The 26,283-nt window shown below is 37.6% G+C and overlaps 1 protein-coding gene across 2 annotated transcripts; it reads left to right on the top strand.

The window, feature by feature from the left end:
- Positions 1-296: 296 nt before the first annotated feature.
- DCP1A (decapping mRNA 1A) lies at positions 297-24,616 on the top strand. 2 transcript variants are annotated; one of them, XM_015875375.2, is made up of 10 exons: positions 297-476; positions 1,212-1,252; positions 2,540-2,667; positions 7,602-7,668; positions 11,714-11,852; positions 14,625-14,744; positions 19,247-19,999; positions 20,394-20,459; positions 21,295-21,472; positions 22,996-24,616. In XM_015875375.2, exons 1-10 carry the CDS (start codon positions 342-344, stop codon positions 23,025-23,027), a joined length of 1,659 nt encoding a protein of 552 aa, XP_015730861.1. In that variant the 5' UTR covers positions 297-341; the 3' UTR covers positions 23,028-24,616. The 2 variants fall into 2 exon arrangements, with proteins under 2 accessions (XP_015730861.1, XP_015730860.1); XM_015875374.2 differs by having other exon boundaries at positions 21,295-21,513.
- The last annotated feature ends 1,667 nt before the right edge of the window (positions 24,617-26,283 follow it).

The raw sequence follows: 26,283 nt of genomic DNA, 5'->3' as shown, positions 1-26,283 counted from the left end.
AAGTTCTTCACTAGGAGAGTGGTTAGGCCCTGGAACAGGCTGCCCAGGGAGGTTGTGGATGCCCCGTCCTTGGAGGTGTTCAAGACCAGGTTGGACGGGGCCCTGGGCAACCTGATGTAGTAAAGGTGTATGTTTGGTGGCCCTGCCAGGCAGGGGGGTTGGAACTACATGATCCTTGAGGTCCCTTCCAACCCGGGTCATTCTGTGTTTCTGTGTGGGGCTGAGCAGGGCGGAACGTCAGGCTCGGAGCTCAGAGTTCCGGCCGGCGGCGGGGCCGTGAGCGCAGTGACACCGCGTGGCCGCTTCTCGCCCGCCCCCACGGGTGGCTGCCGGGAGCCAAGATGGAGGCAGCGAGCAGAGCGGGGCAGGAGATCAGCTTGGCGGCTCTCAAACAGCACGACCCGTATATCACCAGTATCGCCGACGTGACCGGGCAGGTAGCGCTCTACAGCTTCAGCCCGAAGGCGAACGAGTGGGTAAGTGGGGAGCGGCTCTCCCATCTCTTCCAGCCGCGGGGCAGCGGGTCGTGATGGGGCCGGGGCTCCCGGTTTGTGTTTCTGGGCCTTTACCGGCAGCTCTGGGTTCAAGAGGCGATTTTTGGCTGAGTGGAGCCGTGTGCTGCCCGGTCCGTGTCGGAGCAGCGATGGGGCGGCGTTTGCGGTGGGTCCTCGCCGTATGTTGTTGCTCACAGCCCTATTTCAAGAACAACCGAGTTTAAGAAGTAGCCTTCGTCATTGCGTTAAAGCATAGCTTGGGCCTGAGGTGTTTTCCTTTCTGCTTTGGGTCTGTGTGTGGCTTCACACGTGTGGTAAGCGTGGAAATGTAAAGTACGAAGCAGCTGTGGTGCACAGCTACGTTGTTCTGTTGTTATCTGTACTGGTGATGTAGTTATTTAAGTAAGACGTGGCAAAAACAGCACGTGTGCTGTGTGCAGGTAGCAGCCAGTGTCTGAGAGTGGGGAGCTGTGAGCAAGGCGTTGGGCTCTGACTGATCAGGCTGGGTGTACTCTGTATATAACATATTAGTGAGTTAATAACATGGATTAAATCTCCTGGAAGTGGATTTGATTTCTCTAGTTTTATTAGGGAAAAAACAAGAGGGATGGCAAAGATCTGTGGCAAGATAAGAATATTGTAAATAATATCTCTAATTCAAACATTATACAGAAGCTAGCAAGAATATTCCCTAAAGATACCTACTGTGTTTTGTAGGAGAAGACTGACATAGAAGGTACCTTGTTTGTGTACAAAAGGTAAGGATTATTTTGATGTCTTCTTTTCTGCTCTAAAAAGAAAACAAGACTGAGGTGGCTGCATTCATAGCACTTCTACTACTTTTATAGTAGATTTATTGCATGCAATAACGTTTGTCTAGATATTCACATATTTATGTGTATTTTGAGAGGACTAAACTCTATGTCAGAGGTTATACCCTGTTAAAATTACTGCTGAAAAATCATACTTAGTGAATGCTTCGTATGTATCCACACAAAAACAGTTTATCAGTCTTTGTTTGTTAATGCAGTAGCATTTAGAAATGGGTTTGTTAAATGCTGAGAAATCTTTGGTTTTCTCAGGTGTGAGGTTGACAGTGAAAACAATGTAGATGGCAAATAATCTCTCATTGCTTTATTTTTTTTCCTATGCTGTCTGGTTCTGTAAGTGGTTGATGCCAGTTAAGTCATCTGGATACCTCTTGATTTCCTCATCAGAACAGAAAGAAATTCCCAGTTACTTGAGGGTAAAAAAAAGGAGTGGATGGGAATTGGTTTTTTTTAAAGACTAATAATGGAATTACATTTGAAATTACAAATCAGAAACCTAACAATGATGTAAGTCTGCTATGTGTAAGACTTATATAATGCAAACATAATCAACCTGTCCCAAAGCAGACTGTCACAAACAGGGTTGTTCCAGTTATTTTATCTGAGCACTTTACAGGGATGCAAAATAACCCGGTGCTTTTAACTGTGTTTGAGTTCCATATTTGGAAATAGTGTAAGAAAAACAATCGAACTTAAAACTAAAGACAGAGTTTTCCCATGACAGCAGGATTGTTTCACAGCAGCTCTGTTAGGAGCATTAACGACAGCCTTGTGATGGTAAGGACTGTTTGTTTCCTCCATAGCAGCTCTTGGCAGATTTTGTTGGTCATTCAGTAAACATTGCCATGTTGCTATACAAATCTTTATACTTAATACCTAATTATGTCTGATTTTTACCCTAGTATCTTTTGTTTTCTTAGCTAATTATTTTTATAAGACATGAGTGACCTAAAACAAACTTCTTCCCCAAAGGCTTTCATTGTGCTGCTGTGTTCATTGTGTGTCTGTTTATGGACACAGCTGAGTATGGCATTCGTGCAGCAAGAGGAAACAGACTGAATTGAACTGCCATTGCTTACTTGCTTGATGTTTTGTCTTCCAACCCAACATCTAGCAAAAATGTAGATATTAAAAATAGTTTCAGTAAGTAGTTCAGAACGTTGTGTACGTAGTTCAAGTTCTTAATCCCTGCTTTTGTTTTAATTGAAACAATAGGTCTGCTTCTCCATACCATGTTTTTACAATAGTGAATCGACTGAACATGCACAACCTAGTTGAGCCAGTGAACAAAGACTTGGAGTTTCAGCTTCACGAACCGTTTCTTCTCTACAGAAATGCTAGCTGTGAGTATAACTTTCTCTAATCCATATAAATGCAGTGTTCTGTTTTATAACCCAGACTACTTTCTATTACTGTGGTGTGTTTCAAGCATGAAGCAGCAGGCCAGGTTCCAGTGGGATGTGTGATATTTTCTGTCTACAGTTTATATTCATACATTTATATAAGTAGCAGTGCAATGCGTTGTGATGATCACCTGCTCTCAATACAAATGGGTTAGACTATGAGTACCACAGTGGGCAGCTGATTATTTTGTGTTCTGCTAGTGTTTGGTTTCCTGAAGAACTTGAAAGAGTTTGTTAGGCTGTTTTCACTGTCCTTGAGCAATACTCTAAGTTGTCCTGTTAAAACTGCTGAACTATTGAACTGACAATTGTTTCCTTAGCTTGCCAGTTCAGACTACCTAATTTAAAACTGCAAAATCACATTAGTTCATACTGTATATTTAGATTATAACAGGATCAATGACAAATCATACTTTATGCTTCCCCAGGGCATGGCAGAAATAAAAGATGATCAAAACTACATTGTGACACCACGTATTTAAGAGAGGCTCTATGCCAACAATATTTATAAGTGATGATGCTACTGTTATCTAAACTCCACAGTTTCATTGGCTCTGGGCTTTGCCTTTATTATCTTATGGATACGTGTTCAGGCCTCCAGCACTTCTTAAGTGACATGAGAGCTGTCCTGAGGTTGTTGGGTGATGCACAGCAGTCTATGCAGAGCCGCCAACAAGTTTTAAGAGAAATTTTGCAAATCATGCATAACCATTGTTTTTATTTGGCTGGAGGCAGTAAGACTGATCTGCCTGTCATGCTAGATAATAATGCTTATGGGTTTTACCATTGTTTTACAGTTGGATTTGTTCAAATTATGTTTTGCATATACAGTGGGATATTTGGATTGCTGTATAAGAAAATTAAACTGCTAAGCTGAAACTGGAGGCTCATAATCTAATTCCACAAAGGATTTTTCAAGTTCTTAAAATATTCTAAGAACAATAGAGGGAATTCTGCTATTCCAATGGAAAGAACACCTGTCTTCTCTTTGATGATTGGGGTTTTTTCCTGTTTATGTGGGTTGGGATGAGGAGCTTTTCATGGCTATGCTGCTACCAGAATAGATCAAATTATAGAGTATCTTTCCTATACCTGCTGTCTGTTGAGTTCTCTTAATACTTGAAGCCTAATGCCTTTTTTCCTCAGAAAACAAGTAATTCTCTTGGAAGGTTGAGTGGACTTATTTCCATGGTCCTGAAAAGGCAGATGCCCAGCTTAAAACTTAAGTATTAAAATAAATAGTCAGTGTTTGATGGATTATTTTTATTTCTTGCTTCTTACTCCTTGTCCAGTGGAGTAGTGGTTAGTGAAACAGAAGTAATGGATGTTATGAGATTTATACTTGTGACTGTGCAGTGTGGATACAAAGGACTGTCCTCTGGGCCTCTTATTTGTCATTAATTAAACTCGTTTTTAGAACAGCAAAACCAAAATGAGTTGCTTTCTTTCAAATAGCTTTTAAAATTCTTTGAAAGAACTTCTGATTGGTTTCCAAATAGGGAACGTTTGCTATTGAGGAAAGTCTCCCCTTATCTCTTCCCCCTTCAGCTGGCATTGTGTAGCATACAAGATATCTCTGACTAGTGAAGCTGAATGGCTCTCCCAGCCAGCACATTAACTCAGTGGTTCAGACACAGATAAGAAAGGAGCCTGTTCTTGATATTTCTACGGCAGAAGAAGCAATGCAAGTAGGGGGGAGGGAGAAAAAAAGCATTGAAAGCTGTTAAGCAGTGCTAAAAATATTCCATTTGACCTGGAAGATGGCATTCTAACTGCAAGGGTTTTTCTGCCATAGCTCAGAATCCCACAGTAGTGTTTCTCATTCTGTGCTATACTCAGTCAAACTGTAGTGTCTGGATCCTGGATGTTGTTTGGCACCTGCTGAATTACCCCCGTGCAACTTCTTGTGGGGTTGTCCTGTGAACTGTGTTTGTGAAATGCTCTTAAGAATTCAAAACAATAAGAATGGGAGGGATTTTAAAAAATGATTTTTACTGATTTATAAATCTATGCAAAGCTAACATTAAAATTAAGGAAAACAAAAGCAGTGAATGAGGAATCTTAGTGAGAAGGAGATTAGAGCAGTGTCTGCAGGGACTTGACATTTCAGCTAATCCTTCTACTGAAATAAGTAAAAGCTTGGAGAGACATTATATGCATTTGTCTTTAACTCTATTTGAAATGTAAAATGATGCCTATGTCAGCTTTGTTATGGGAGTGAGATAGGATTAAGTTATTGCCCTTATTATATTTTAGGATGCATTTCAAAATATGATCCTTACTTTGCAGAATTTGACTTTTTCTTCTTCAGTCATTGTATAATATATAAAAAGGAACTGTAAAATATTTTTTCTCTCTTCCCATCAGCTCTTCCAACTAGTTATGGTAACTTTTTAAAATATATCATCTTTTTGGATGAGATAAAGCTGTATCTGCACAGATGGCTAACTTGCCTTAGGCAAGAGAGTGGCAGTGTCTGCAGTCTCTCAAACTGGCGCTCCTAATGAACCCCTAATACTCCTCTTCTGACATAGTATTCTCAGGCAACATCCTCATGAACATTTCAGCAATTTTGCCTTCCTATGCAGCCCTGAGCATCTTGTATCTGTCCTCTCTCTTGTGCCAGGCAGCATGGTTGTCAAGCTGATGTGCAAACAATGTTAAGGAGCTGGTCTGGATGAAACTGACATGAGGGAGAGGGTGGCTTGCAGTAGTATGAGTAATGGCAAAGTTGTGAGAGTGTGAGTGGTATACACTGTCTCTTTACTAATTCAAAATGAAATCTGCAGGTTTGGAATGGAGCCTTAGTTATGTTGCCAGAGTATGGCATTGTGTTCTCCCTGCTCTGAGTTAGATCTAGTAGCTGGATAGTATTGGAACAGCAATCTGACTGCTCCATGAAGCAACAGGATCCCAAAATAGATGATGTCAACATGAGAAGTTGGGTATTACTTGTGTAGATAATTCTTGTATTGCTATTATTAATAAAAATGGCATAATGGACTTGCCCAGATACCTAATGCCTGAGAATAATTTAGATGAATGTAAACAATTTGTTGATAATTTTATTGTCTGGTTTGGCTTTAATATGAGTTGCTCATGACTTCACAAGTGTTAATGTAAAGTGGGAATGATACAGAGCTGAGATTTGAATCTACTTAGGACAGTGTGCCGCTCTTATCATTGGTCCCATTAAGTTATCATTATAGGTCCCTTATCTTTAGTACTTCAGCAAGTATGCTTTTGAAGATCCTTTCTTCTTTCAGTAGTTTATCTACTAATGGAGTCAGGGAAGGGAAGGAGCTTTTCTTGAGCATTAAAATATGCTTTATGACTAAAGAAATAGCTCAAACTGAAATGGTTCCAGGTTTCATTGCGATAGATGAACAGTTATATTAAAGTCAATTTTCAGAAATGTCTCATAAACATTGTCTACATGCATGAAATGCTTTTTAATTGGCTTATGTGGTTTTCTTGATTAGACTTCTTAAAATTATGCTATATTGACTTATTTGCTTATGACTAGAAGAGCTTTATTGGTTATTACTTATTCTAGAACTTCTAAAGAAACAGAGGCTTAAATGAATGTAGTTGTTTAGAGGAACAATAAGATAAAGTAAGGTAGAACTGTAGTTTAAGATGTTGTTGTAGAAAGAAGATGTGGGCACAGCTGCTTTGGTCCAATACAGTAAGACTGGGAGAACTAGAAGTTCTGGGATTTTTTGTAAATAATCACCTGTTTTGCTGTGACATGAAGTTATCTTGAATGGGCTTTGGTTGAGCCTTTGAGTTGTGGGGGGCAGGGAAGGACTTGTCTTTGCATCTGGCTACAAAAATCAGTGTATGTAGTTTTAACTCATTCCTCCCCTTTACAGATTTCAATGTAATAAAAATATAGGCATGAGCAGCAATATGAAGATGACTTACAAAAGGCTAGAAATATCTTTTTTCAGGCATGAAAATGCTTCACTGGCAACATGTGAAGTATCTAATTGCCTTTTGAGATATTTATACTCTGCTTCACCTATGAAGTTTACCAATACAAGATAAGAAATAACTAGCTTCATGAATTGAATAAAATATGGTTCTGCAGATCTGTTGTGTTAGCACAGCTGTGGGCCATCCCATGAGATGAGGATGTGTGAGGGTAAAAATGACACCTTTATGATGTGGTGGCTGATAAAGAAATAAATAGTGTGTGGCACTGCTGACCTTTTGCCCTCGTCATTTTGTCATTGCTGCCTTCAATGAGTAGAGTTCAATATGCATCTAGTTTTTAGATGCTTGATGAATATAAAAGTGTGATTGGTGCTTTGCTACCACCTCCTTAGAAAAAGAATATGGAGGGGGCACCTTCCAGAGAGCCTCTGACTGAGTTCTTGTGCTGTAACTCAGACTTGAATGTGTGTGTTGAACTTCAAAAACTGACAAATTCAAAGATGAGTGTTCATAAAGAAAGCAAATGGGTGGTTTTTAGCCTAGTTTATCAGTAAAAGCATTCTAAATAGAAGGTTGCAACTGTAGGAAAAAAGGTTTCTGGTATGTCATTTTCTTGACATTTTTATTAGTGATCAAACATCAACGTTTTGTAAGGCATCCATTTAATCTGATTTCCATTGTAAGCATGTATTACACGCTATTTATAATTACCTTAGAATTAGAATTACCCAGGTTGGAAAAGACCTCAAAGATCATCAGGATCAAGTCCATTACCTTCTAAATAGTACTTGATCATGCAGAGAACATTTGAGTTGATACTGATATTAGTTCATAAATTGTGGAGCCAATGGGCTGGTTGTTTTTTTTGTTTCCTTCCTGCTAATTTATTTATTTACCAACTGTTGTCTTACGCTGCCTTTTCTCTTGTTTTCAAGTGTCAATTTACAGTATCTGGTTTTATGACAAGAATGACTGTCATCGAATAGCGAAACTCATGGCAAAGTAAGTACTGCTGTTTTGTTATTCTATAATTCTTTTACATAATACAACCACTGTGTATTATCTTGTACTTTTGTTTTGCATAGAGAGGCTTAAAAGAATAACACAGTCAGAAAAATCCATTGAGGCTGAAAATGTAAGCAAATAAAAACTGGGTTTTTTGTGTGTGTGGTTCGTTTGGTGTTTGGGCTGTTCGTTTCATATTTTAAAGGCTTCATCATTATCCCTGATTGAAGTCAAGAAGATGAAGAAAAGGGGGTGAAGTAGGTGAAATCTTGCAGAACTAAAAATGACAAAAGGAGCATTGACAGAATAGTGAAATAATGCCTGTTGTTGCTAAACTGCTGGGTTATTATTCAGCATTTTCTTTTTTTCTTTCTTTGGAGGTAGTAGATTGTTTATAATGCTGCCATGTCCATTCTTATTTATAGCTCCTGAGACTCCAGGAGTCTCTTCAGAGGCCATGCAGCAGAATTTCTGAAATGGTCTCGTTTTAAAGAATCCTTAAAAGTTGTGTTTGTAAGTAACATGGGTGTCATGAGTTTGTTCAGGTACATTAGTTTGTACAGCTGTACAGTTACTGCATCTGTTCTGTAGTGTAGGTGGTTGCACTGGCACTGCTGGGAAGGACTTCAGAAAGTGGAAGTTTGAACAAGGGAAGCTAAAACTGGTTGAGTTTGCAGTAGGATATGGCTTAGTGCTGTGATTGGAAGGAAGAGAGTCGTCTTGCGTTCTTTTTTTCTTCCTTCCAGTGTGTTGTGCTGCTGATTAAGCCTGGTTTATTGAAAAGGATGAGAATAGACTTAAGCACATCTTCAATAAAACCCTTACAGTTCTGTGATTCTACAAAGGGGAAGAGTTTGAGGTATTTGCAGAGCTAATGGTGGTGACTGTTGAAAGCCAGAACAAATTCTCAGCTTCGGAACACTCTCAAATAGTGTTATTGTGCTCTTTTCATCTGTTGTAGTTTCCATGGAAATAAATAGGAAGAATTCATTTGGTCTAAGTTGACTGTGCTAGCTGAAGTACTGCTAGTTGTAGGTCTTTCATTACCTAAGTGATTTTTTTCATTAAGTTTTTCCACATTATTACCATGTAGAATGCCTAAATACTCATGTATTGTTTTAGAAGTAACAAAAGAATTTGAGGAAGCCATTTTTGTATACTGAGAGAGGTATTTAGTATTTCCCTGCATGGTATCATCCCATCATGCTTTAGTTCCATGTATTTTTTAGTAACTATTTGTCTTCCAAAAATATCATGTTTGTGCCATTGTTTTTTGTGATGAACAGTGGAATTTTGGATTGTGACTGTTAGTACTGGTTGGTTTAGATGGGATTGGTTGTATCGCTTATCGGAAAATGTACTGACTTCTGAGCACCTCGGGGGTTCAAAAACACAACCATAAAAGGTTTCAAGGAGATTTGCATTCTCTTTCCTGCTGTTTGAGTTGACCTTATTGTGCCAGATTGAGTTAACAAGATTGCCAGCCTTCCATTTATATTTTGGTGGCTTATCTTTCAAAAGAAAAGCAAATTACTCTTCATAGGCTTTGTAGTCACCAAACTTCACTTCTCACATTCTCTCTCTTCTTGTCCTCCACCCATAATCTTCTGTGAGGTTATGCCAGGTATTTTTTCAGTGTTATAACTGCAGTTATTCTTGAGCAAACTGTCACAACCACTACTGTGTCCCTGAAGGAATGTGTGCCTCCTCCACTATCTGATATAATGGAAAGAAACAGCAGGCCTTGCTTAAAGAGGTCTTAATCCTGATTGCATACAGAGCATACTCAGTCTACAGACTAGCATTAGTGGAGGCATTTTCTTTTGATGTTTTTCCCCAGCTAAGGTATTTCTGAATGTTTTCTTCTTTAGAAAATTCTAGGATGCTTGTTAGTGTGAAAGAAGTTTATAGGAGTGTTCAGACCACTTCAGAGGGAATTAATTTGGGTCAAGTGGAAATAACTGTTAATGAAGGATAAGCTTTCTAAAAGGCACAAAGCAGAGTTTTTCCTCAAATTTGCCAGAATCCAAGACTTTGTGTAACTTTATTGCTTTCTGCCATGTAAGTTGTAATATTTTTATATTGAGGTTAGTTTGTAGGCTTAATTTAACCTATATCAACCATCTGATCTAAACTATCTTCTGAGATACTCTTCCAGTTTTAACTTGTTGCTTGTATCTCAGAGTTCTGGGGGTTCACTGTTACATGTTTACCCCCACAACCATCTGAATGCAACCTGCACAAGGCAGTGATTGGAGAAGAGCTATTTGTGCTTGTCTAGGTGAGAAGATAATTTCTGTTGTTCTTTATAAAAAATAAAAGTTTGAAAAAAGTAAGTAACATCTTGTAATGGACACAAGCAAACAACTGTAAAACGCTCTATGGAAATATTTCTGAAACACTTCTGTAAAACAGATATACCTGTTGAAATGTTTTTTCATTTTTCTACCCGCTAGTACAATTTCAATGGGAAGGTGTTTTGTTGAAAGCTTTTGGACCAACTAGTAAGGAAAAGAGAGTCTGAAGCCACAAGCCTTTATTTCACCTACAAGGCAAAACATGCATGACTTCAGCTGACCAGAATTTGCCCTTTAACTGAAGTATTTATTTTTCCTGATGCAGCCATGCTGACTCAAAGTGTTCTGTTTCTTTCATCTTGCCTTTTCTCATCCCTAGTTTTGGATTTACGTTTAGACAAGTCCCAAGTCAGGACTGTATGACCATGTGGGGTGCTAGAACAAAATGTACTCTGATGGTGTCACCATAGAAACGTTCGTACAGTATTGAGCTGCTTCAGCCAAACCAGCACATGTTGCAGTTCTTAGAAATTGTCTGAGTAGATTGGCCCCCAGATTCTGAGTTTGGTTTGCAGGTTAAATCTTGCATACAAATAGGGAAAGCTTTAGTGAGTAATGAAAATCTGATCAAATAAGCAGCATGTATGATTATAAGTTTTGAAACTGCTTTTCCTGATTAAGTCTGTTGCCTTTTTTCTTTCTTCAAGTAAACATGGCTGAACTCTACTGAAGGGTCTCCCAGAAAACTGGGAGAAATTGCAGACTTGTGTTGTTTTTTTCCTTAGAAGCGTTAGTGTAGAGGTACATACAAATATCTATTTACTCAGCAATCTGTACATTCCAGAGTTACTCCTGAATCGTAGCTGACCAGAAGGAACTGGAGGCTGGAATGATTGACGCTTTCTGTGATTGCTGTGATGGCACCTCTCGGCTCCCCCATCAGCTCCACAGCATGAGAGTTTAAGTGATGTGCCAGAGCTCTGCCCTGCTTTCAGTGCTCGGTTTTTTTCTTAACATATTTGATTAATGCAGGCTTAAAAAAGAGGGGATTACAGGCTGGTGTATGTTTATTTCAAGAAGATAAGCGTTAGTGCATTGCATGGCCATGTGTATCTTGTGAACTGCGAATGGATTAGGAGTAGGAATATATGTTGCCTTTACTTTCATTAATGAAATGCATGAGGTATACATCTTCACTGTGTGTATCTTAATAATCTTTTAACAAGTTTTCTTAGCCTTAAGGCAGTAGGGGTAGTGGAGAAGTGTTGAATGAACCATAGGCATCAAAGACCAGAGGAAGTGCATTGTTGTAAGCCTACAAGTAACTGGATTTACCGCTAGACAGCTGAAAAAGAAAATGGTTTGCTCTTCTTTCTTAAGTTCTTATTGGGGGAGGAAGGGGTAGCTTGCTTTAAGCTTCTTTCCAGTCTGACTCCAGAGACATCTGGTATGATCCAGCACTCTCCTTCCCTTGAGTATTTTGTTTTCTAATGGTAGGCTTTGTCCTAAATTGGAACTGGTTTGTTATTGGTTTTGTTGAATAATGTGACTTGGTGTGGCTAAACATGGAAACACTGCATGTTAAGAAGCAAGTAATAAAAATATTCTACTCAGTCTGTTATAATACATGTGCTCTGTGTACAGCACTGATGTCCACATATTTTATTGTTTGAAAAATAAAAAAAAAAAGGTAAAAAAAAAAAAAGATAAAATGTTGAAAACTCATTTCTCCTTTCCTGTTACAGAGTGGTAGAACAAGAAGCTCAGAGATCGCAGCAAGTTTCCCAGGACAGAAAAAGTCCCAGCAGAACAAATGGCTGCAGTGAGAACAGGCCTATTGACATCCTGGAAATGCTTAGTAAAGCCAAGGTTGAATATGAACGGGTAAGGAAATATGTTTATTTTCTTGCATTATGAACAAATAAAAACACTTGTTTATTTGGGGGTTAAGGCCTCATATGGACACTGGCAAAGTGCATTCCTTGTGACCTATGAGAGCAATGGTAGCGAAGTATTCTTGTATACTGGATTGTACTGCGTAGTATGCTGTCACCTAAGATTGCAAAGTAGCACATGTAATCCATAATTTATTGGGCCTGTAATTTTATATGTTTGAACTGCTGGATCATGGAGAAAAAGCAGGTACCTGGGAAAGCAAATGCAACAGATGCATTTTTTTTCTAAAACTGGATGTAGAGGCTCCATAGTATCACTGTTCATCTACTGTCATGTCTTGAGATCAGTCACAAAGAAAATGTGAACAACTATGTAACTCTGTAGAAGAGTAGATGACTGTGCCTGTTTTTGTGATCCTCTGAATATTCCTTAATAGTAGCTGACACTTGTTTTTTTCATTTTTTTCCTCTGTACTGAAAATCACTGGAGGAGGTTTGCTATTATTCGTGCCATAATCAACAGCGTTCATTAGGTTGCAAACCAAATTGCTTTGGCTTTAAGTAAGAGCTCAAAAGCTGTGTACTGTCCTATGCCTGTGATAGAAGCCAAGAAGTACAGTGGCCTACAGGGAAGGGTTTATATTGCCCAAGAAATTCTGAAAGCATTTCTTTCTAAGCCTAATAATACAAAAATATACAAAAGTAATTTATAGGTGTAATGTAGCAGAAATATGGTATGTGTTTTTAGCTCTATTGGTGGGGGAAAAGGTAGAAGCATTTCAGTGCTTCATTTCTAGTGCCGAAACTAGAGTAAATGCAAGATCCTCATACAATTCTAGGTTGCTACAACACATTGTGGAATGAGGAGGGAGGAAAGAACACATGGACTAAGCCACGTGCAAGCCAACTTCTATTCAGTTTCTCATGTAGTGTGAGGATAGATTAATGTGACAGTCTATAGACTGTAGTTGACCTGGGCTAGATACTAGTTTGTGAAGATCACATTTAAAGAAGTGGAATGTTTTTTTCTTATTAAAGGAGAAAAAAATCATGCAGGATTTCAGCTTTTCCTTTCTTAATTTTCTGGTCTTATGTGAGTTTTGGAAGCTTTTCCCTAGAAACAGAATTCCTGAGCATAATGGATGAAGCTCTGCAGAAAGGTAAAATGCTGATAAATAGACAGTGGCAGCTGTCACGCAGTATGGAAATACACAGATGTACTACATATGTGACTTCTTTGCCTCTCAATCTTGATTGTCCTGCCTGATGCTTTTAGAGCACCTTTGTAACTAGAAAATCTTTGCTTTGTACGTGTATGAGCTGAAAAGTGAATCTGCTGAAGTTAATCCCTTAACCTGCTATGACTGCAGTTCTGTACAAGTTGGTAGTTAAATAGAATCAAGCAAACTTCTTGGAGAATGTTCTACTGACCGCTCCAGGCAAGTGAACTTAGGAATTCCTTGTAAGCATCATACATTATTGTTAATGTGATTGGGTAAAGCAACTTGAAGATGGCTTCTTAAGATATCCTTTTTTGTCTAAATCTTTTAAAAATTATTTTATGGCACTCATTAATTACAATTGAATTTGTATTTAGGAGCAGAAAGTACTTATCTGCATGGTACATTCCAGATGGATCATACAGTAATCCTTGTGTGCAGCCCACATGAGATTGGCGGAGTGTCAGCATGAGAAGGGGGCAGAGAGAGTGAAAAAGAGATTTATGAAGGTCTGAGTGATTTAATCTAGGATTCCAAATCAGCTTAATCCTTCAAGTACTTGCTCCATCGAGGCCATATGTGAAAATGAATGAACTCCGAGATTTTTTTTTTTAATGAAGTGAATGGATGCTTTTTATAGTGTTTCTGTGTGTATTTCATTCTGAGAATGGAAACATTGCAGATTATCCTCTTGTGAAGGGAAACACTGTGTTTTGTTTCTGTAACTGTAAGGCAGTCCACAATTTCGGGCCCCAAAAGAGACCTTTGAAGTTAGCGGCTAAAACACATAAAGACAGGAGTTGTTTGTTTCTGTCCATAGATAATTTTGATTTTGTATTTATTCCTCTCGAATATTTTTAGAAAACATAAATAAAGCTCAGATTGTTTCTAACTTCTTGTTGAAAGGTTTAGCCTGTATTTTGTTGCTGTAACAGGTAAGTGACAAAAGAGATTGTGTGTTGTGCTGATGTTGAGCTCTGTCACAGGGGTAAGGTGTAGTTCACCTGAATGCCAGGCTGCTGGTCCTACAGTTGCTTTTCCTCTGTGCTTTAAACTGTAATAAATATTGTTTACTTATGTATTTGTTGAATATGGAAATCAACACAATCTGTAAAGAGTTTGTAAACTTACTGTCTGTGACTTCCTTGTCCTTTTAGCTTTTTTCACCTAAAACCCAGTTAACATCTTCCGAAAATACTTGCACGTTATTAAAATCTAGTGAAAATAAGTCACCAACAAGCTCTTTATCCAATCACTCTAGAATGATTTCTGACAAAAGCTTTTTTGTAAGTTGCTTTTAGTATGAAGTTCTTGATTTAATATCCTCCTTAGCAGCTAATGTGGGAAAAGAATATGGAAAGCCTGTCTTTATTTTCTTTTATTTTCTCCTTTGAAAATAAAAAGAAAAGCATCATGAACACATGCCAGATGTTGTATATTTTGGTATGATATTATTTCCTGAAACGTGGAAATTCTGCAGTATCTGTCAAAAGTCAGTATTTTGACCAAAGTGTATCTGTATTTATTTTTTTTTTCCCCAGAATCAGAGCAATGATTTAAGTGTCGCGTCAAGTTCTGGTGTACAGCAACATGCAAATCCCACAAAGCCAGAAAGCACAGAGACTTCAGAACAAAACACTTCATTACAAGTGCAAGATCAAGTAAGTTTAATTCAAAAGTATATAAGGTACTGCTTCTTTATTTAGTACCAAAAATGCCTGCAGCATCACTTGCTGAATGTTTTGTGCTTAACTTTAAAATAAACATATTTGGAAGTGTAGATTCAGTTTAAGAATGGGTTTTAGTATCTATTCTCATCTCCTGACTGTGCTTGTCTGAGATCAGCTGGTATGATTCATCACCTCCACCCCCACTTAGATAAACCAGTGGGTTTTAAGACTCTTAGGAGCCTACAATCCATTTTTCATCTTAATGCTTAAAAATATAAGATGGTGTCTGCGCTACTCTGAATATTCAAATGTATTTAAATAGGTTAACTTAGAATCTGGACTGTCATGGACTCTATGCTGTCAGTCAGTGATAGCATAGAGGTCTGTGTGAGATGACTGCAGAGTGAGGAAGCAGACAAAATTACCTCTGTCACAGTGACAGAGTGAATATGGCATCAGTCAGTTGTATGCTGTGCTGTAGACTTGAAAACAGAAGCTCAAGCCCTCCCTTTCCCACGTTTGAGACCTGTACTTAAGGTCTGTCCATGCTGCCTCCTAACCTGTAGCTATACTCCTGGTAACTGAAATCATTGGTGAATTGCTGGATTTTCTGTTGGTTTTTTTTTCTGTTTTAGATTTCAGCTTTGCCTTCCTTCTTTGGCAGTAAGGAATATCTCCCAAAAATTTTTTCATCAATGTCAGTAAATGATGTTGCTCAAGTTTATGGTAATTTAATTGCGTGTACAGTGCTTAGATCTGTTTCAGGTAAATGTTAGATGAATGTTCAGTCAGCATCTATCTACGTACTTTCAGATTCTAAAGCCTACTGCTACTACTGTAACTGAAGATTAAGCCACAGTTGTTTTTTGTTTTATTAAAAATAAAAAGCTAGTGAGAATAACCTGTGCTTCACTTAATTGTCTTTGAACCATGGGAAACTTTATATGAAGTAGTATAATCACTGGAGTGGTTGAAATATGGGCTGCAGAAGTTTGATTGACTTCTTTTTCTTGTAAGGGTATATAAACAAGGGACCTGTGGCTTCATACAAAACTTTCTAGAAATTTGTTTTAAAATAATAATTTGTGCTACATCTAAATTCTCTGTATCAACTTGTACCTGCTTACAGTGCCACCCAGTGGGGACAGAAAGATCAGGAGCAGTTCTCTGTATAAAATACCCCGCTGAGGTGACCTGGAAATGTCTGCCTCCAGGTCCTTCCTGTAGCTTTACTGTTATGTTTTGAATGCAGTAAACCTTCATTTCTGAAAAAGGAAATGCCTGAGCAGAATGTGTGCAACCTTACATTTAATACTTGTAGACAAAATATTTAATTTGTAGTAAAAATAAATAATTACTAGTTCAGGTTAGGATATGAGTAGCAAAAAATTTGTTTATGTTGATGAGTTAAAACAGGAGGTGAAGGGAAGCTTCATGGGATTGCTGGCTGTCACAGTGCCCTCCACCATCTCAACAGCACTTCTGATTTAGAACCAGCACAAGTGATAGACTGACCCCTGGCAGCCAGCTCTGATTGCTGCATGCTTGTGCTTGAGGCCTGGAAGCACATAATTAGCTGAACTTGCCAATCAGTAATAAGTAACAAAGGAAAAAATCAGAAAGGTAAGATTCTAGTAAATTGAAACGAAATAATTAACAAGTTTACAGAACAGGTAAAGCAAAGTACTTTAGTGCCTTTTCTGTTGAGTAATTTAAAACTGTAGCTGCACAGATACTGGGGGGAGAAAAGCTGGTTACTGTACATGATACTTTACTTTTGTGAAGCTGGATGGGTTCAAATACAGTATGGAGATGTTTGTTCTCAATTTCATTTTTAATAATATGAACTACTGGAAGAATGAAAAAATCACTGTTTCAATGGTAAGAGGACATTTTCACCTCATTAGAGCAAATGACCAGTGAAATTAAAAACTACTGTACGTTTAAGTACTGTGAGATTCTGAAACCCCTCCCAGGATGTCACATTTGTATGTTGGTTTCATGTGAAGGATGTCACAGATTGGGGAATGGAAAATCAATGTCTGTTCTGTGGTATTTAGAAGTTCAAGTTATGTATCCAATTCTAAAAGAATTCAGTTGTATCATAAAATGTTTTTGTACCAGTGGTCAGCAAAACTGAACTAGGACACTGAAATTAAATGTATTAGTGCCAACTCTGGCTGCTAATTCACATGTCTCAATGTATCTGAAATGATTTCTGGAGATACCCTCTGGGCAACACTCTGTTCCTATCAAGTAGAATGATTGTGTTACCTTCTTTGCAAGCGCCTGCAGAAGAAGGGTCTCCATAACACAGTGAGCTGATTACATGCTTAAAATACACCTCAGCCAGAGATGAGACAAGAAAAGGAATGTGTTGTGTACCTCATGTTGGAAATCAACCCAATGTTCGTGACTGTATTCATGTGAGCGGCTAATCTGACTAGGATCAGAGCATGGTAGATAGCAATGAGTTAATAAAGAGAAGCTAGTTAATTCATCATACTGAGGTTAAAAGCAGAATTTCAGGTGGAAGAGTTAGTTTTCTCGTAACAGATCTTTTGTCCTTGAAGAATGGGTCTCTAAAATGATACGGTTAGTGGAGAAAATTTGAGAACAGCTTCATAGGAAGAATTCCTAGCATAGGAATTAACGAGGTTTGCGGCAGTAGAATGTCCTAACTGCAAGATGAGTGCATCTGACATTAAGCTAGCTAATAATGAGTAACAGCAATGGTGGCATAAATAAGTAACCCAGGCATAATTCAGTAAGATTTCAAGCTCAAGGCTTCGTGCGAGACTGCTTGCGTGTTACCTGTACTGCAGTACGTGCATTGCTGATATCAGTGTTAGTAAGATTAGAACAAGCAGAGCAATGTTGTGATATAGTAGTTGTCACTGTAAAATACTGCCTTTGTTTTGACATACCATAAGAACATGCTGGAGTTATGCTGCAGGCCATTCAGTCTTCTGAACAGAAGGTTGTATTTTAGTCCAGCTGTTTTACGTAACTTCTGGTCCTGTGCAACTAAAAAAAAAAGCAGGAACATTTTGAGATAATGTTGTTAGTCGCTGATTCTTTTCTATGTAGAAAAATGCATTTGAACTAATTTCAGCTAAAGTAACTGGCTTGGAATAAATTTTACTTATTTTGTGGTAGAACTGGCAAGTAGGGAACAAGGAATTAACTCAAATACTTTAATTATACTCCTAGAGAAAAAGCATTCTTTTTTTTCTGCAATTTGATATACATGAGCCTGTGATTCATTCGGTTTGATATTATTTTTCTTCTGAAACTGTTTGCAGTCTATTAATTAACTGTTTGAACTATACTGTATTGCTTCTGCAGCAGCTGAAATGCGTGCAGATCTGGCCAACCCTGCCTTTGATTGGCTTTCTCATTCTGTTGATACTTTTTCTTTGAAAGGAGAAAGTGAGAACAAGTGATTTGGGTTGTTACTGTGAGTGTCACCTTAGTTGCATTGTTAGGATTTCTGCTATTTCTCCTTTACTGAGAATGATCTTTTTTTTTTTTTCTGCAGACTCTTGTAAAATAAGGAGAGAAGCATTTTTCTATTTGTTTAACCAACATATGATTTGGTAGTTAGGAGTGCAGTGTTCCACAACATAACTTCTTTTTGGAGGGGAAAAAATTAAGCAGTTATACACAAGTTCTTATTGGACAGCTATTTGTCTTTGTTGACCTTGTATCAGGTTTTTTTAATGCAAGGAATGCTGTTTAAATTTCTCTTCAAGGAAATTTTACATGGTAGACATTCAGCATATTAGAGGAAACATCTATTTTGCAGTCCCTTCCATTAATGCAAGTACATGATTTAGTGACAAAACCAACTTCAGCTTAATGTTTTATTATGCTTTAAGCAAAACATTGTAGTTATTACATTACAATCCCCAAGTGGCTTAAATTTATTTCCCCAGAGCCAAGGCTTGCTGGAGTTACCCTTCTTAAAACTTGTCGAATTACTGACATATAGTGCTTCTGTAGAAGTTGATAACTGAACCTACAGTTTAATTTACTGGAGTAAAAGTGGTGTAGGCTGCATGGTTGTGTGTAGTTGTTCACATCTAGAACTATTGACTTGGCTTGAATCCTGTCAGATGTAGATGACTGCTGCTGTCAGTTATCCAGCTTACTATATATTGAGCGTGTCTCTTGAAATTTGCTATATTATGAGACGTGGCTAATCTTGAGTTAATTAGCAGTGTCACAGTTCAACAATATTTGTCCAAAATCCTTTTAGGCAGGAGGAGGGGCGGGATGTGATTAGTTTATATGGACTTGGATGTTCCTTGTAAATGAAATAGACTTGAACATTTCTCTAAACAGAGGACAGTTGATTTCCAAACTGTATTTTTAATGCATCTGACCTGGCTGTTTTTAAAGGTTTCTTCAAACTGTCAGACTCTGTCAGAGGCCCATCGATCTTTTACTTCCAAATTGATTCTATAAACTTCTTCCTTTGTTCTTTCTAGCCATTTCAGTCAAGACCGAAGCATCTGACTTTAGAAGAACTCTTTGGGACCTCTGTACCAAAAGAACAGCCTTTACCTCCATATCCCAATCCAGAGAGAATGGAGAAATTGCAGACTGACACCTCTGCCAGAGAGCAGCAAAACTTGCTTTTGCCTCTTTCTTTTGAACAGACAGCAGTAATACAGCCACCACAAGGGAAATTGGAAAGTCCAAACATTAAAGCTAGTGCCAATCCTTTGAGTCAACAGGAATGTTTAACACCTATGCTTATACCTCCAGCTTCAGTTTCCCAGCCTGATGTTTCAAGCTATTCAGTTCGTTTAAGCCCTATACTTAATTCATCATCGACAATGGATGCTGCTCCTGCTCAAATGCTTCCTGTCCTAAAACAAAACAACGGTATAATACAAGTTATGCAGCAAGCTGCCAAGCAGATAACCCCACTAGTGAATCAGCCTTATGAAGTGAACCATGCTCCACAGAATTTAATGGCTGGCCAGAGCCAGCTTATAGCGCCCTTAACATCAGCAAATACAGGAACTGTCTCAAATACATCCCATACAAGTGTTGATCTTCTCCAGAAACTCAGGTTGACCCCACAGCACGACCAAATGCAACAGCAGTCTCTCACTAAGACTTCCTTAACACCAAACATCTCTGCCTCGATTGGCCAACTTGCAACACCAGAAAGCTTCAAAGAATCGCACAGTAAATCATCAACCGTGAACAGCAAGAAAATCCCTTCCCTGCAGGTATTCTTTGAGTTTTTATGTCCATACAGATGTAAGCTGTACAGGCTGCAACTATTTTTTCATTTGAAATTATGCTGTTATATATATATATATAACATTATGCATATATATATATATATGCTTTTTCAAAATAATCAGTATAACCCAAAGCAATAAGCTTGTTTTGAGAGACAAGGTGAAAATGTTACTGCTGCTCTGTGAGGCTAGTGCCTGTGGCTTTACCTTTCTGTCAGTGTTGCTCTGCTTTACTATTTGCTACCTCGGTAGTAAAGTTGTTACTTTAGATTATTATTGTATGGTTTTTTCCAGTGATAATGTAAGAACAAAAAAACTATCAAGCAAAACTATTTACTGCTTTACCCGAGTTGTGACTTATGCTTTCTTTTCGAATTAGGCTGTACAACAAAACAAAGAACCAGAAGTATTTCCCCAGTCCAAGTCTTTACCTAAAGCAAGTCAGGTAGGAGAACAAACACTTCAACACAATCATTCAGTTTATTTGTAAAATAAAATGCAAGTTTTAAAACTCTGTTAATAATTCGTATTTCAAATTGTCATATTGCTTATTTGACAATTTCTGAAGTACTATTATTGTGCAGAAACAAGCTATACTGAATCAAGGTAGTATTCCTCTAGACTGCTGTCAGTGTGCTTTTCTCCTGTACTGTATATTTTATGGTTGGTGTGGAAATTATAATACGTTTTTGGATCTGCAGTATTGCAGCACCATTTGAACTGGGTCTTTTCATTTGCTCTTTTTAAGTACTGTTGTTATAACGTTGTTGTGGGATGTATTAACCTCACAGCCTCAGAGTGGATTTCTGTAATAAAATGTCAAACAGAACTGTAGAAGGATGAGATGGGGAAGGTGACTGTCAAAATATTTTCCTGTTTTCTCACTCTCTCATCCAGTTGCCTTAGAATGAAAAAGATTGTGTGCTTGAATATTCTAATTATAGTTAATCAGTCATTTTAAAGTATCTTGAGAAGGTCTGTCTCACCTTCTGTGATATGCTAGAAAAACAAAGTGAAAAGTAGCAACTACATGGCAGTGGGTCTACATGTAAGAATACTGAAGGTTAACAGCTTCCTTAGCTTCTAAGATGAGAATTACTGTTGTCTTGTGTTAATTGGTAAATCACTTCATTGTGAGTAGCATTCCCCAATACCTTTCTGATTTACTGTAACAGTAGCTACAATTTTGAGTTTGTTTATGCTTATTCCTATAGTTTTTTTTCTAACAGCATTCATTCTTTCTGGACACAGTCCTTAGTAACTTTCTTTTCTTCCTGCAGGTTGCACCTCCGCAGTTTGTTACAGCCACAACTACAGTAACTCCTTCAATCCTCCTGTCTCCTAGTGTTTTTCAGCAGTCAACTACAAAACCTACTGAAGCAGAAAATAAAGCCAATTCTTCATCGCCTTTAACGCTTGGAACAACAGAACTTCAGACAGTACCTCCTACTGTTCTCAGTAGGTCTCAGCTTCAGGAAGCACTGATACATCTAATAAAGGTCCTGTCTGAAGAAAACTGTGAGGGGTGGGGTTACAAGTACAGTAGCCAGTATTGAGCCTTTGATTGCAAGATGGGTGACTTGCAAGGACAGAGCTCTGCTTGGTGCATTCTTTCACACACCTGTCAATTTGTGAACACTTGATGAAAAAGATACATGTACAGAAGCAGTAGTATGAGGAGGGGAGGGCTGGGTTTCTCTTGAGTGTTTTTGCTTTTCTTTGGAAAGCTTTCCTGTTGCCACTTACCTTGAACTGTTCCTGATCTTTAATTTATGTATGTTTGGAAGAAGTTACAAAAAGTTCTAATTGTACCATTCCTAGTGACTAAAAAGTTCAGTTGAATTAAATCTGTAATGCTGGGAGTAGCTAGACAGTGAGATCAGCAGTGTAGTAGAAGAGATCAGCAACAAGTAGAAGTGGCCATGGATGGCAGCCATTCTCTTAGTTCAGGATTCTGTAACTTTCTCCATGCTGATGTTGCTTGGTCTTGCACTCAAAATGCAGGTCTGAAGTAGCAAATAATATTTTCCCAATGAAAAAGTTACGATCAAAAGAGCCAACACCAGACCCCAATATCATTTTAAATTGCTTGATTTATGTGTTGTTTTTTGCATATTAGTGTGTATTTTTTCTTTTAAAGATATGAAACTAGCTTACTTGTAAGTCTTGCAACTGAGTTCAGTTGTCAGAAGTCTTTGCTGTTCTCATTAGCGATTCTCACATTAATGGTCTGAAGAATGTTGCTGTGGTGACTTCAGAGAGCTGACTGGAATAGTGTCTCTTGTCTTCTCCTTACATATAGAGATAGTTAGTTATATATAGGCAGCAGTCACTGTACCCCCACAGCACAGAAGTACTTGCAGAGTGCTCCAAGGAGAAAACATATATTCACTATATAGATTTTTGTGAAAAGAGTACTACATCTTCAGCCTAGATAATTACCTACTATCTGAAAGTGTAGGACTCAGGAAATATCTCCAAATGCTTTCTTACAGACAAAACAAGTTCACTTCCCAGTAATTCTTTAATGTGGGAATTTTTATATAACACAGTGCAATCCTTTTCAGGCTGATTTTGCAGGCAGAACTAACTCACGTGATTTTTGACACTTCTACGTCCTTTATGTGGATGTCTATATGCAGGATGGAATTTACTAAGTCTTGATGTTTTCGTACTCTTCTCAAAGAAAGTTCACTTCATGGGAGAAAGTGAAATTGTGTAGCTAGGGCTGACCTTGGAGCTGCTGGTTTTTTTTCATCTGAGTATCCATTGTGCTTAGTAATCACTTTAGTTTCATGGTTCAAAGTCTCTGCTGTCCATACAGTGCTGCCTTTTGTACAGGTAGGCAGCCAGTTCCTTTACCCTAACCCTCAGATAGACAGCAGTATATTAAAAATCTTAATAACAACTTAAACTGAGTTAAATTTTATTTATATATATATATCTTTTTACTAATGCTTCTGTTGTTTGTTTTCCTGCAGAACGATTCCCGTTTTCTCAGCACTATCCATGAAGTCTACTTGCAAGTCCTAACCAAGAATACAGACAACATTAAGCTATAATTGAAGCTAAATCTGCTTAGAATGTTACCACTTCAGAAATAATTATGCCTCATCTATAAAACTAATATTTTTTTAAAAGAATATTTAGTTTTCAATGTCTTGAATTTGAACCTGTTAGGAAAGACTATTCCTTAAGTACTTTAAGAAGGTAATGTTCTCAGAAGTGATTTAGGTTTTCACTGTGATCATCACCAGCAGACCTTTCTTTTTACTGGGGGAGGGGATTTAATTTACATATGAGCTTTCATTTGCATTTTTGATCATGCAGATGTTTGCTCTGGCTTTCGTTCCTAGCTGTATTCACCATTCAAGGATTACAGACTATGTACTACTTAAACTAGCAATGTAGTATAGTACACTACACCACACCAGAACATGACTTGGTTTTGGTTCTAAGGTGGGAGCTGAATGCCTTGTTATTAAGATGGCAGATGTGGGGAAGAGGGGGATTTGGAAGCCAGGCCTTTGTAGCTAAGCCTTTAAACAAAGGGTTTTAAAATGTGATTTGCTGAGTACTTTAGTACATTACTCTAGCTAATGCTCATCAGTTCATCTTTTAAATATTCCATTAATCTTACTGCTTCATGTTTGATAAAACAGATATCCAAGTGAGTAAGGATGTTTTCTTTAAGAATGTGGAATCAGAAATACACAAAATCTTCAATGATTACATTATTTTTGAGCAACAGGACAGGACAGTTCTGTTATAAGTTGAGGTTCTTTCAGGTTAAGTGTAGGTAAGAGACCACCACTGGAAGACTGCTTGCCTGTTCTGTAGTGTTTGATTTGACTGAAATACTTGGTTTCCCTTTTAACTTAAGGATGGACCATATGTTATTTGGATTTCATTCCTCAGTTGTGTTGTAACTGCAGTGTTGAAAACTATGCAGGTGGGGAACAATTGCATGCTCTTCTCTTGGCTTCTCCAAATTATTTGTCCATTCTTCATGCTTTAAAATTTATCTAGTTAACATGTTATTGCTTTTTATATATTATTTCATAGTTCAGTAATGTAAGTAAGAATTTGATCTCATTCTTTCCTATCTGAAATCAGAAAGATTTCTAACTATATTTTCTTATGCTGCTGGGTTGGTTTACCCACAGCTTTTTATTTCATGAAGTTATACAAAGGTAGGTAACAGAACTTCAGGTCTGAACTTTTTCCAGCAATACTGGTTTTAAAGGATGCTTTTGCAGTTTAAGAAAGAAAAAGTTTTGGTTAATTGAGTAAAAAATGAGTCTGTAGTGAGTTCTGATGCACTGCTTTATTCATCCTCCCTCAAGCACTATTGAAATTGAAGAAAAATTGTTTAGTTCCTTTAAAAAAGAAAAAAAGCAAACATGTTTGTGTGTATCCTGAGGATTAGTAGAGTTTAACATAGTCAATGTTCACAGTTATTTTGTTGCAAACTGAGCTTTAACTGTTATCTTTCACAAATTGGTATGTTTTAGATACAACAGATACCTACATTTTTATGTATTTGATCTATTTTAGTTTTTTCATAGGTTTTTAGTGGAAAATATATTCTGTTTAGCACTACCTGCCTTCTGAAAAGGTCTTTGCAGCCTTTGAGTTCAGTGTTTCCAATTAAAATGTATAGTAGTTTTGTTAGAAAATGTGCAGGATTCAGGGAATTATGCTAATGTTGTGCACATTCATCAAGAAATTTATTGGCTTTAATTGTAGCATTTGAACTCAGCAATATGGACTCTGCGCTTTGCTAAGGAAGACAGGAACTTCCTACACAAATTCTGGAGTTACAATACTGTATATGGATATGAACAGTGAGACTGAATTTAGATAGAAGGTTTCAACAAAGTTAGTGGTTCTTTTAGAAAAACTTGAATAAACCAACGTGCAGTTCCTGTGAGGGGGGAGGGGGGGAAATGCATAGTCTAAGCCAAATACAGAGCCACTTTTTCCACTACGAAGTTTGTATTTCCCTGGCTTTTACAGATGATTTTTGGTTTCTTTGAAGGAAGATTTGATATGAGTTTCTAAGAATAGAAATAACTAATGACATTTGTTGCTAAATACAGTCACATCCAAAGAGTTCTAATTTGAGTTCTTAAGTGATGCAGAGTTGAGAAAAGTAATACTGCTTAGAGCAGTGCTGTTACGAGAGTTTGACTCTACTCTGACAGCTGAGTGTCCTTGACTTGGTTTTTGTCATGCACTAGTAGCAATACGTTATCAGTTCCCCCAGCTGTAAAAATGAATTGGAAGACAAAAAATAAGATCACTTTCACTACAAGAAAAATTGTTCATCTTGAACACCTGCGTGGATGTTTAATGTGGCCTCTACATACAGCCTGCAGACACTGGAACTAAGCTAGGTTTCCTCCAGTACACTGCAGTTAGTCTGTCATTTATGAGTAGTGAGATAAATTCTCTTCAGAGGGAAGTTACATTATAAAACACAAGCTTAACTACAGTGTAAAACTTGAATTTATTTTTTAATGTAGACTGTGTTATTTAAAAACTTTTATTTCATGATTATCTTAATTTTTTGCATAAACCTAAAATGACCAGCTTGTTGATTGATTTGTGTTAGCCACATGTAGCGACAACAAGGGCAGATAGAAATTACCATGGGGTCATCACGGCAATTTATTTTCACCATTTTCAAGTGTGAAGTTTTTTGGTGCATCTGTTGGCTTAATGGGGTATTACCTATTAGTTCCAAGAATGTAAAGGTTTGTTTAGACTTTACTCCTCACGTTAATTGCGTTGTCTAAGCATGTTTTTGTGGCTGGTGTTAAGTCACTTTAAAAATGAAAGAGTTAAGCCTAATCGAAAAGAGTTCTAAAAACATGCAGCTGCTGATTTATTCAGGAATATCAAAAATCCTCAGTTTTGTAGTTAGACTTTATCTGCTGGTTATTTAATAATGCAAAGTTTATATGAAAGGTGCCTAACATCTGTTAACTTAGAAGCAGAATATCTTTCCTAATTAAACAAGATTCGGAGAATGATTGAATAACATTTTTAAAAAGCCAAGTTGTTTGTTTTAGTTTTTTATATATGTTTAGCTTTGTGTATAAATACTCAATATTTAAACATTTGCTCCTGGGTGTATCTTGGTTTTGCTCACGTTTCTGATTGCTTCATTTTGGTATACTTCTGAAACCCATTATGCCATGTATAGCCACTGATACACGTTCTGAAATGTTTTTAGAAGAAAATGTTAATTTGGGCCTTCATGT

This window comes from Coturnix japonica, chromosome 12, assembly GCF_001577835.2.
Source record: "Coturnix japonica isolate 7356 chromosome 12, Coturnix japonica 2.1, whole genome shotgun sequence".
NCBI lineage: Eukaryota > Metazoa > Chordata > Aves > Galliformes > Phasianidae > Coturnix > Coturnix japonica.
This window is presented reverse-complemented; position numbering and strand designations above follow the sequence as displayed.